Source organism: Macaca fascicularis, chromosome 8, assembly GCF_037993035.2.
Source record: "Macaca fascicularis isolate 582-1 chromosome 8, T2T-MFA8v1.1".
Lineage (NCBI taxonomy): Eukaryota > Metazoa > Chordata > Mammalia > Primates > Cercopithecidae > Macaca > Macaca fascicularis.
The window spans coordinates 117,612,405-117,623,886 of record NC_088382.1 but is presented as its reverse complement, the minus strand read 5'-3'; the positions used below and the strand labels follow the sequence as shown (position 1 = coordinate 117,623,886).

General features: G+C 41.2%; 1 protein-coding gene across 4 annotated transcripts in view; it reads left to right on the top strand.

Annotated features, from left to right (window-relative positions):
- Positions 1-5,858: 5,858 nt before the first annotated feature.
- The window catches only part of RSPO2 (R-spondin 2), a 169,775-nt gene continuing 164,151 nt past the window's right edge, over positions 5,859-11,482 (top strand). For 2 of the 4 annotated variants that reach the window (XM_005563925.4, XM_005563924.4), the window contains exons 1-2: positions 5,859-6,282; positions 6,674-6,936. In XM_005563925.4, coding sequence (XP_005563982.1) covers positions 6,843-6,936 — 94 coding nt within the window. In that variant the 5' untranslated portion in view covers positions 5,859-6,282; positions 6,674-6,842. Of the gene's footprint in view, positions 6,283-6,673; positions 6,937-7,529; positions 8,352-11,482 lie in introns of those variants that run through there. The other 2 variants (XM_045398592.2, XM_074000051.1) reach the window with 2 other exon arrangements.

The following is an 11,482-nucleotide window of genomic DNA, read 5'->3' as shown; positions in this document are numbered from 1 at the left end:
TGATGGTTTCCAGCTTCAACCATGTCCCTGCAAAGGGCATGAAATCATCCTTTTTTATGGCTGCACAGTATTACATGGTGTATATGTGCCACATTTCTTTATCCAGTCTATCACTGATGGGCATTTGGGTTGGTTACAAGTCTTTGCTATTGTGAACAGTGCCACAGTAAACATATGCGTGTATGTGTCTTTATACTGGAATGATTTACAATTCTTTGGGTATATACCCAGTAATGAGACTGGTGAGTCAAATGGTATTTCTGGTTCTAGACCTTTGAGGGATCAACACACTGTCTTCCACAATGGTTGAACTAATTTACGCTCCCACTAACAAGGTAAAAGTGTTCCTATTTCTCCACATCCTCTCCAGCATCTGTTGTTTCCTGACTTTTTAACGAACACCATTCTAACTGGCATGAGATGGTATCTCATTGTGGTTTTGATTTGCATTTCTCTAATGACCAGTGATAATGAGCTTTTTTCATGTTTATTGGCTGCATAAACGTCTTCTCTTGAGAAGGGTCTGTTCATATCCTTTGCCCACTTTTTGATGGGGTTGTTTTTTTCTTGTAAATTTGTTTAAGTTCTTTGTAGATTCTGGATATTAGCCCTTAGTTAGATGGATAGATTGCAAAATTTTTCTCTCATTCTGTAGGTTACCTGTTCACTCTGATGATAGTTTCTTTTGTTGTGCAGAAGCTCTTTAGTTTAATTAGATCCCATTTGTCAATTTTGGGTTTTGTTGCCATTGCTTTTGGAGTTTTAGTCATGAATCCTTTGCTCACTTTTATGTTCTGAATGGTATTGCCAAGTTTTCTTCTAGGGTTTTTATGGTTTTAGGTCTTACGTTTAAGTCTTTAATTCATCTTAAGTTAATTTTTGTATAAGGTGTAAGGAAGGGGTCCAGTTTCAGTTTTCTACCTACAGCTACCCACTTTTTCCCAAACAATTTATTAAATAGGGAATCCTTTCCCCATTGCTTTTGTCAGGTTTGTCAAAGATCAGATGGTTGTAGATGTGTGGCATTATTTCTGAGGACTCTGTTCTGTTCCATTGGTCTCTATATATGTTTTGATACCAGTACCATGCTGTTTTGGTTACTGTAGCCTTGTAGTATAGTTTGAAGTCAGGTAGCGTGATGCCTCTAGCTTTGTTCTTTTTGCTTAGGATTGTCTTGGCCATATGGGCTCTTTTTTGGTTCCATATGAAATTTAAAGTAGTTTTTACTAATTCTGTGAAGAAAGTCAATGGTAGTTTGATGGGGATAGCATTGAGTCTATAAATTACTTTGGGCAGTATGGCCATTATCATGATATTGATTCTTCCTATCCACGAGCATGGAATGTTTTTTTTTCCATTTCTTTGTGTCCTCTCTGATTTCCTTGAGCAGTGATTTGTAGTTCTCCTTGAAGAGGTCCTTCACATCCCTTGTAAATTGTATTCCTAGGTATTTTATTCTCTTTGTAGCAATTGTGAGTGGGAGTTCTGTCATGATTTGGCTCTCTGTTTGCCTGCTATTGTTGTATAGGAATGCTTGTGATTTTTGCACATTTATTTTGTATCCTGAGATTTTGCTGAAGTTGCTTATCAGCTTAAGGAGATTTTGGGCTGAGACAATGGGGTTTTCTAAATATAGGATCATGTCATCTGCAAACAGAGACAATTTGACTTCCTCTCTCCCTATTTGGATACCCTTTATTTATTTCTCTTGCCTGATTGCCCTGGCCAGAACTTCCAATACTATGTGGAATAGTAGTGGTGAGAGAGGGCATCCTTGTCTTGTGCTGGTTTTCAAAGGCAATGCTTCCAGCGTTTGCCCATTCAGTATGATATTGGTTGTGGGATTGTCATAAATAGTGAGGAAGAGCTTTTTCAAGTATAACACAGGAAGCTATAAAAGATAAGACCGGCAAACTGTACTATGTAAAAGTATTTAAAATTTTTTACATATTAATATACATCAAAAACAAAGTCAAAAGATAAATTAGAAACTTGGAAAAATATTTGCAACTCAAGTCACAAAAGATAATATATATCAATATATGCAAATTCTATAAACAAAAACAAATGACCAAGAACACAATAGAAAAATAGGCAAATTATATCTTCAGAGAGTTCATGGAAAAGAAAATACAAATGGGTGGAGCATACTAAAGACACACAAAATTTCATCTAAAAGAAAACAAATACAAATCAGCACTTTACTGAGATACCACTTTTTGCCTACAAGTGTCAAAAGTCAAAAAGTGTTGGCCGGCATCTAGAGATAGGCATTTTCACATGGTGTAATATGAAAGAACCTTTGTGAAAGGCAATTTGTAGAACACACACACATATATCCAACTGTTTGATTCAACTTTTCTACTTTTAAGAATTTATAATGGAAAGGTAAAATGACACATGAAAAAGTTAATTGAAGTATTGCTTAAGATATAAAAAGTATGAAAACAATCTAAATGTCTATTGGTAGGGAGGCTGGCTAAATACAGTCATACAATGATATAATATGTGACTGTATAAAAAGAACAGGACAGTTCTCTATGAACTGATGCCATGGTGGCTCATGCCTGTAATCCCAGCACTTTGGGAGGCCGAGGCAGGCAGATCACGGGGTCAGGAGATCGAGACCATCCAGGCTAACATGGTGAAACCGTGTCTCTGCTAAAAATACAAAAATTATCTGGGCATGGTCACGTGTGCCTGTAATCTCAGCTACTCGGGAGGTTGAGGCAGGAGAATTGCTTGAACCAGGAAGTCGGAGGTTACAGTGAGCCCAGATCATGCCACTGCACTCCAGCCTGGTGACAGAGCAAGACTCCATTTCAAAAAAATAAACAAAAAAAAAAAAAAATCAAAGTACAGATTAGTGAATACAGTATTCTACTAGTTGCATAAAAGACAGGAAGAATATATTATAAAATAGAGAAGAATGTATTATATATATGTATATGCACATATATGTATGCCTATATATGTGCATATACATATATATAATACATTCTTCCTTCTCTCCTTGCTTAATAAGCAAAAAGATTATCAAGTTACTCGTTTGATAAGCACAAAACATCTCCTGAAGTATACCAAAAACCTTGAAAGTTTGTATAAGAATAACTGATTGACTCTAAGGAAAACTGGATGCCTGAGAGAAGGAGGTAGGAGAGACTTTGCCCTGTTATGCTCTTTTGTAAGGATTGAATTCTGAGCTGTATGAACAATTACAAGTCAAAAAATAAAATACAGAAGTTATTTCCTATCTATAACATCATCCCCCACTTCTGCCCTCGGTTATTTTTCCCTATCACCAATGAGTGGTATAGAGTCAACCTCCTCGGTATACTTCTCTATAAACAGAACCCAGGCACAAGTCTCTTTACAAAGCCGGGTTAATGAAATCACTATATAAACTCAGTTTGAAGAAAAAGTCCATTAAGTCTCCAAGATGGAGAAACTGTGAGCTGTGAGCCTCAACAACACCACATTCAGAGTTTAGAAATGAAAGGAAGCAGAGATATGGGATTAAAGTTAATGATAGTCTAGGATCCGTTAGGGTTGTATTTTTTAGTAACAAGAACATTCCTGGGATTTTGAAGTCAGGAAAAATATTCAGTGAATGTAAAAAAAAAAAAAAAAAAAAAAGTCTGCATTATCAACAAATTAGCCCCAAAGTGATTAAGTGTGAGACTCCAAGTACCCCAAGAACTAAATCTGACAGAGTTTTAAGGTTCACTGGTATCTTTTAAGAGGCAAAGATAGACCAGGAGGGAGCAAAAGAAGGAATTAAGAATTTTCCTTTCTTTCAGAGCCTATTCTTTTCTTACTAAACAAATTAACCAATTTTCTACAGAAGTGGTGCTATCAAAATTCTTCCTCATGAACTGAATCTTGGGGTTCACTAAACTGAAAAGTATCTCTGGCTAAAAATGCATCAACTGTACAACACAAAGGATTAAAATTAAAATTATGGAAAGTTGTCTTTGAAGGGATAAGGGTGAAAGTGGTCTGTAAATTTAACTAAGGACAGCAGTGGCTAACCCTATTCTTTCTACAGAAAGAACCATCACTGATGAGTTTGCCCTCACACTGGTTAGATACCACAGCAAACTTCCTAGTAAAAATAGAAAATTGATTGTAAACCAGAACATGTAGAAGTGAAAGAGACCTTGGGCAGATTTCCTAAAAATACTGCCAAGGAAACTGAGACCAAGAAAATTGCCCAAAGTGACCCAGGTGATTAATGGTAGTGCTAGATCTGCTTGGTCTTGTGTTTACTTTTGCCTTTAAATATTTTAAAGGACACTGATTACCATTTATCTGGAACGGATCTCAAAGCCTTGCAAGGAGGCAGGGGGACTTACTTAGGGAAGACTTCCTTTCTCCCATATATTTAACTCCTTTATAAGTACAATTCATTTGTTATGTGCATATATGACTATATTTGGAAAGAAGTAGTATCTATGGTGCTGAAGAGATATTCAGCATCATAACAAGATGATCAAGAAATATCAAGTTATGCCAAACACTGGGGCCACTCCCTACACTGAAATGTTTCCAATTGCTTCCAAATTCTGTGATAAAAATCAAGGACTCAAAAGTCAAGAAACAGATCCACTGTTTCTGAAATGTGTTTTGTCAACTCTCTTTGCGCCCTGTGGGCCAGTCTCAGGGCTGGATTTTCTTATCTATGAAATGGGACCAATGACCTCAACTCAGATTTACTTGGGTGTTCTCAGGCATGCATCAAAGGCACACTGCTGAAATTCTTAGCACATAAATACCACTATGTAATTGTGAGTCTGTAAAATAGTTAAGAATAGGCAATAATAGAATAGTTAATAAATATGAGTACTGCAATATTCTTTTTATATGATTGTCTTTTAAGTCATCAAATTTCTGAACATCTGAAACTGAAGGAATAGAAAAGGGAATTTAGTATAAAATGCTATCATAATAATATGGTAACGGTGGGCATATCTATAGACATTCATACTGCTAACGGTTAGTGGCATAAATTCTTATCTTTTGCTTAAGGAATACATACATTTTTTCCTACAATAGTGAATGCAGGACAGATTTCACTAGAATGAAATTGGATGGCATCAAGTCTATTTAATGTAACACTTTGTTAAACAGAATATTTCCCCCAAACCCAGAGCACCTAAAAGTTTAATTCAGGAGACTTTGGAAATGGGAGGAGGAGAGAGGAGGATTAAGAATGAAAAATACTTTAGTGGGAAGTGAACTTTTAAAAATTATTTTTAAAGAATCAAGGCCCCAACTTCTTGAGTACTTCAGGCAATGGATCACAGGTTTTTGTTAGTTTTATTGGAGGAGAAACAAAGTAAATAACAGTTCTGAGGATGAGCGAAAGCTATCGAGAATACCCATCTCACTCCTCAAAGTGGGGGCGCATTTTATGAATAATTTCAGCCGGCTACCATACCTTCCTGCAAAACACGGACAAGATGTAAATTAAAAAGTGGCAGAGGTGTGGAATATTGCAAAACTTTAAAGGAGTCATCAGTCCTTCGGTCAGATCCCCCTGCAGAAAGGTTGGCGCTGCCGTTGGAACTGACCTTAGAGCTCTGGAGAGGACTCCTTGGGGGTGAACAGCCGGGTTCTGGGACCCAGCAAGGTCAGGGGGCGTCTCCATCCCAGCTACTCTTTATCCCTCGCACTTTGGAGAGCCCGAAGAGGATTCGCCCGGAGTTAGGCGAGCTGTTGGCTGGTCAACGTTCTTTAGGACCTCAGGGAAACCGGGGCGTTTCTGGCTTTAGGACCCAGGAACTGCAAGGCAGCCTAGACTTAGATGCCTTGGACCACAGCACCACCTACTTATAGAAGCATCCCGAGCCTCAGCCAGTCTGCATCTCCATCGGAAAGTGCGTTAGCCACATCCCTTCGGATCACTTCGTCTTCCCGGGAGCGTTCTGCCTTCTACAGCTCGGAAAGAACGAAATCTGAGCTGTGAAGTGAGCGTGGAGAAAGCGCAGGAAGCGACACAATTGGTTAGGGACGTAGAGAGTGAGAGCCGGCGCACCCCTAGCCCGGGGACCGCGCTCGCGGGCGGCGACGGAGCATCCCAGTGGCTGCACCCGCTGCTCCGCGCTTCTGCCCGGCGCCGCCAACACCGTGGCGGCCGCTGGAATCCCGGAGCTGCCAGGCGCTCCCGGCCGGTCTCGGCAAACTTTTCCCCAGCCCACGTGCTAACCAAGCGGCTCGCTTCCCGAGCCCGTCATGGAGCACCGCGCCTAGGGAGGCCGCGCCGCCCGAGACGTGCGCACGGTAGGCAACCCACCCCAAGGCAGCCGCAGCCGCGGCGCTTGGGTACCCTGCCGTGGACTCCAAATGGCCTAAGAGCGTTCTTTTAGCCCTGCACTCTCAGTGTCTTTGGAGCTCTTTCCCTTCCTCGGAGCGCCCGCACAGCGCCCTATGCCCCCGGGTTGGAGCTTAGGGCTCGGCAGAGGTTGCTAATTCACTGATTGTAATCACCTTCCTCTCCAACTCGTCCGCAGCTGCCTGCTCTGGATTAAGCCGCTCCGCGGCTCGTGCTAGGCAGTGGGTTCGCTTCCTCCTTCCCTCTCTTCTTTAAATTGGGACGCGCGAAGGCGCAGCTGCCTCTCCGAGGCTCTCTCCATCCCCCACACACCCTGTTTTCGCTTCCCTCATCTCTCAGGTTCGTGGCGGAGAGATGCTGATCGCGCTGAACTGACCGGTGCGGCCCAGGGGTGAGTGGCGAGTCTCCCTCTGAGTCCTCCCCAGCAGCGCGGCCGGCGCCGGCTCTTTGGGCTAGCCCTCCAGTTCCTAGACTTTGAGAGGCGTCTCTCCCCCGCCCGACCGTCCAGATGCAGTTTCGCCTTTTCTCCTTTGCCCTCATCATTCTGAACTGCATGGATTACAGCCACTGCCAAGGCAACCGATGGAGACGCAGTAAGCGAGGTGGGTCTCTCTCTGCCAAAGGTGTGTGGGCTTCAGGGGTGGCTTGTGGCGGTGCTCACTCACGCCCTGGCTCCAGGGACTCAGATGGGCAGGGCTGTGCTCTCCACCCCAGCTTTTGCGGGTCCCCACTCCCCACCTTTAGGACCCTGGAGCTCTACAGAACACTCCGTGTTTCTGTACCCTGGAGGCGCAGGGAGCCGGAGCGAGACGCGCTGGGAGCTGGGCGAGCTGGGCGCCACTTGGGCGCTCAGGGCCAAGTCGTGCGGTCCGCACTCATGTTCGCTGCCCCACCTTCTCACCTGAACTTGTCTCTTTAGAACGTATTTCTTATTTGGCATGCATTTTTTTTTTTTTTTTTTTGGTCGTTGTTCTCTCTGTCCTCTTAACCATCTTCCCTGTAGCACATTTGTTTTACCTTCCCCATCCACGTGCGCCCCAAACCCGGCCTCAGATCTCTTTGGACTTGACCTAGCACAGTGTGTGTGTGTGTGTGGTGTGTGGGTGTGCCCACGCGTGTGTCTGTATTCCGGAGCTTGGGGAGGGGTACCAAGTCGAGGGGGAGGACCTCCATTTCCAGAAAAAGGCAAACAGATCTTTTTTCTGGAACCTGCGACGAGATGGGAACTTTCTGAATTGAGCAGCAATTCCCGCGCTGGTTTTCTGGGGAGTCCTCGCCTGCAGAGGTTTGTTTTAAAAACAGGCCCCACTTTGCTCTCTCCATTTGCTTTGCAAAAGCAGCTACACCGGTGGAGGCTTCTGTTCTCAATGAAATTCACTTGCGGCTTTTTAACTGCTCCCTTCCTCTCCATCACTTGTGCGTAGCGGAGAAGGCGGGTAGAAGCCTCCAGAAAGGTTTCTGGGAACTCGCTTTCCTGCAGATTTAGTGCATATTTCTGTCTCGGAGTCTGCTGGAGATGCAGCTAATCCAAGTGCATTTTAGAAGAAGGGTGGCTAGACACGATTCAATTTTCTGGGGGGATTTAAACATAAACCACCCACCACACGCACATCGAATTACCCGCGCAGGAAAGGTACGCAGCAGCCGCTTCCCAGGGACATGGTGAGAGCTGTCTATTTTCATCCGGCACTTTGCCACTTTGGACTTTTGCGCAATTAGAATTTGTCGCCGGGTTCATGAATCTTGACTTTCTCTTCTCCAAAATGTAAACGTCTCACTGGACCTGTGACGTGATTTGTTTATAACTCATTGTATGTAAACTCCGGTCCTGCATCCAGATTTTAGGGAGGACTTTCCGAACCTTAGTTTTTTTTGATGGCTTTTTAGGACATTGTTAAGCTGTTCTCACCTAGGGGTAGAGCTAGAGATTGGCCCACCTGAGCGCAGAGCTCCAAATAACTGACGGTGTGCGACTTCTGTAGTCCCTGCGTTTCAACTGTCTCTGTATCTGCGGCTGGTAAGGATAAACCCTCTCCAACTTCTCTCCCTCCCTCTCCCCCGATTTCTGACTTTTGGAAATTGTTTATTTTCAGAAATTATTCTACTTAAAAATACTAGAAATTTCTTCCCAAAGGCCATGAGAGTTTGATATTGATACTTGCCTTGAAAAAGCCCCTTTTCATCTCCTCTCTCCTCCCCTCCTAACTGATTCCTTTCTCAATCCCAGTACTTTCTTTCGAGTATTCGGCAGAGCCAGCAATTTTTGATTACACTATGGTCAAAAGTGTTTGGAGAGGCTTTTCCTCTTTTTATAAGTCAAAGCTGCAGTCTACTTAGAAAAACTAAAGTGCTTGAAGTCTGCAAAATATAGAAATATCTAAAATCCTTTGCCAGATCCTCATTAGATGACTTACTAATTCAGTGATAGCTTTCTGATCCACACTGCCTGTCCCATTGTGGTTGAGTGGGGAAGAACTAAGCATATTGTTTTAGTAGAACTTAATGCAGAGATGCTGTTTGGTGGAAAGGGACATTACAGCACTCCTGCGGCCAGAAGGGATACTGCATGCCTTCCCTGCAGTGCCATCTCTAAGAATCTTCCTATGCCTTCTAAGGTATCTGAAGCAGAACCTATTTATCTCAAATAGCAGAATCTTTTGTAACGATTACTATCCACATCCCAAAGCACTGACATTCTAACTCTAAACTGTGCAGTAGTAGCTTGTGCCAAATCAACCTTTCGATTTAATAAAATTCAAATGCTTTCAAGAACGTGTAAATTGGTAAGGGTGTAAAAAAACTATCAAAGTTTTTTTTTTTTTTTTTTTTTTTTTTTTTTTTCTTCTTCTTCTCAACAGATGTCCCTTTACAAATCCCAAGTTTCTGGTTAAAATAACTGTGGTCCTTAAAAGTGACCACACTATCTGTACCAACAAAGGGTGTACTGTGTTTTTAATTAAAAGTGGAACTACTTAAAGGGCTGGCCAGACAGTGTAGGGTGATAGTAGCTTTTCTGCTTTGCAAGGAAGCTTAAGGATTGCATTGTGAGAGTATTGAAATGAATAGAGATCTAACTCAAGTTGTGTGAATTGTCCCTCTTCACAAACTTAAGCTGGTTTTAATTGATCTCATGTCCACTGATTGATCCTACACCAATTGTTGTGCATACCAAACAATTGGCTTTCCCCAAAAAGATTGATTTCAATTAGTTCCTCAGTGAATGCTTGACTACTGGCCAAATCATGTCAGCAGTGACAGTTGACATGTTAGGGCCTATGTGGTACCAACATTTCCCTTTTTCCCCTTTGTTTTGGATAGTGTCAGTTAAGTATTATTTTCCAGGAAGAAAAGTAATTGGTATTTTTTCAAAAAGGTGTTGTAGCTTGGAAGATTAGTTATTTTCTTGGCTTTTGTGCTACAAGGTAGGTGGCAGTGGTACCAGGATTGGTTAGGCTTACCCTTGGGACCTGATTCTTTTTTTTTTTTTTTCCATATTCCATCTGCAAATAATCAAACCTTCAGTGTGGAGCGTTCTCCGAACTCCTTTGGCATTATGTTTAGTCTGCGCTATGATCTCACATGCTCCATAATATCATTTTCTTAATGAAATAAAATTCTTGGCAGAGATTAGATAATTTAGTCAGTTAAAATCAATTGCATCCAGTTTGGAATGGGGAGCAAATATATCATTTAACGGTATATTTTATTTCAGAATATAGCCAGAAGATTGAGAAAATAGAATTTTGACCTTCTCTACTTTTGGACAAAACTTCAAATGGGGGAGATCATCACGAACAATAACACTACCCACCTACCATATTTTCTTCCCCTTATTTTGAAAAATTATAAAAATGCATTTGATAGTCACTAATGGGGCCTGGTTGCAATATTTTGTAAAAGTTAGACACAAACACAATACAATACTGACAATGAATATCTTTTAGAGAGGGGGAGACACATGCCAACATTTTGTAAAGCTTATTGACAACCCTTATTTTCCTCTCCATGTAACATACTAAGATTTGTCTCCCTGACTCCCCCTTCAAAATAGTCATGATTGGCTATTGTTAACCCCTACTGTCTATCTTGGTCTGGAGACCACTTATGATTGATTTATATGGTAAGTGGAGTTATTTGATTACTTTCATTTTTTGTAATGGTCGTAAGCTACATTTCAGGCTGAATTACTGAAAGGTGGATAGACAAATCATAACTTTATTGTGGTCTCCTGGAATTTCTCAAGCATGGCATGTAATGACTTAATCTTATATCTCCCTCATTCTATTTTTATACCTTGTGATATTTTAACCAGGGATTTATGAAAACTTCTTGATAAAATTCTCAATGCAGCAAGGTTTCTAAATATATAATTCATGTTTCTGGTGGTCTGATGGCAGGGGGCGTGCTATGACAAGTGTTTCCTGCTATAGCCTTTTCCACATTGAATCCTCAGCTTCTCCTTCCTCTAATAACTCCTCATTTCACAAAATTAGACTTAGCTTCTTCCATAAAAAGGGAAGGTTTATCACAAATAGTGTGGCATGTTTCTGGTAACTGAGGCTGGAAAAAGTAAACATTTTCTCTTAAACGTTATAGAGCTAAATTAATTTATGTTTGTGTTCTTAAAAATTTATTGAGATTGGAAGATTTTTTTTTTACAAGTACTTCTTAAATAGTTTACTTTTCCTGATATTCTTTCAAAATACAAAATGACACATGGAACATACTAACCTACAGTTAAATGAAAAAGTTTCAAAACACATTTTGTATGCTTGCTTACTTTAAGTTCCAAAGTATTTCAGAAAAGCTGATGTGATGTTTAACTTTGCAAAATAAACATGTTCTTTCTTTCCTTTTCTCTATTTTGATTGGCTGCTTTGTCTTCCAACATAACTGCATAATTTTTTAAGGCAGGGTCTTACTAGTACAGAGAGGTCAGAAAGTTGCTGTGCTCAAACTAACACCTTATTTTGCCACAGAAATTTGGAAGTGATTCAGAATAGGTGACATTCCCCTAGGCCCTGGGCTTTCTTTATTTGCTTTTAAAATCCAGCTTGGGTAGAATCCAATATTCACAGAAATCACAAGTTGGAAATGACACTTCTAGTTCCTTAATGCAAAGCCACCTCTTGATTTATTTAGAGACAA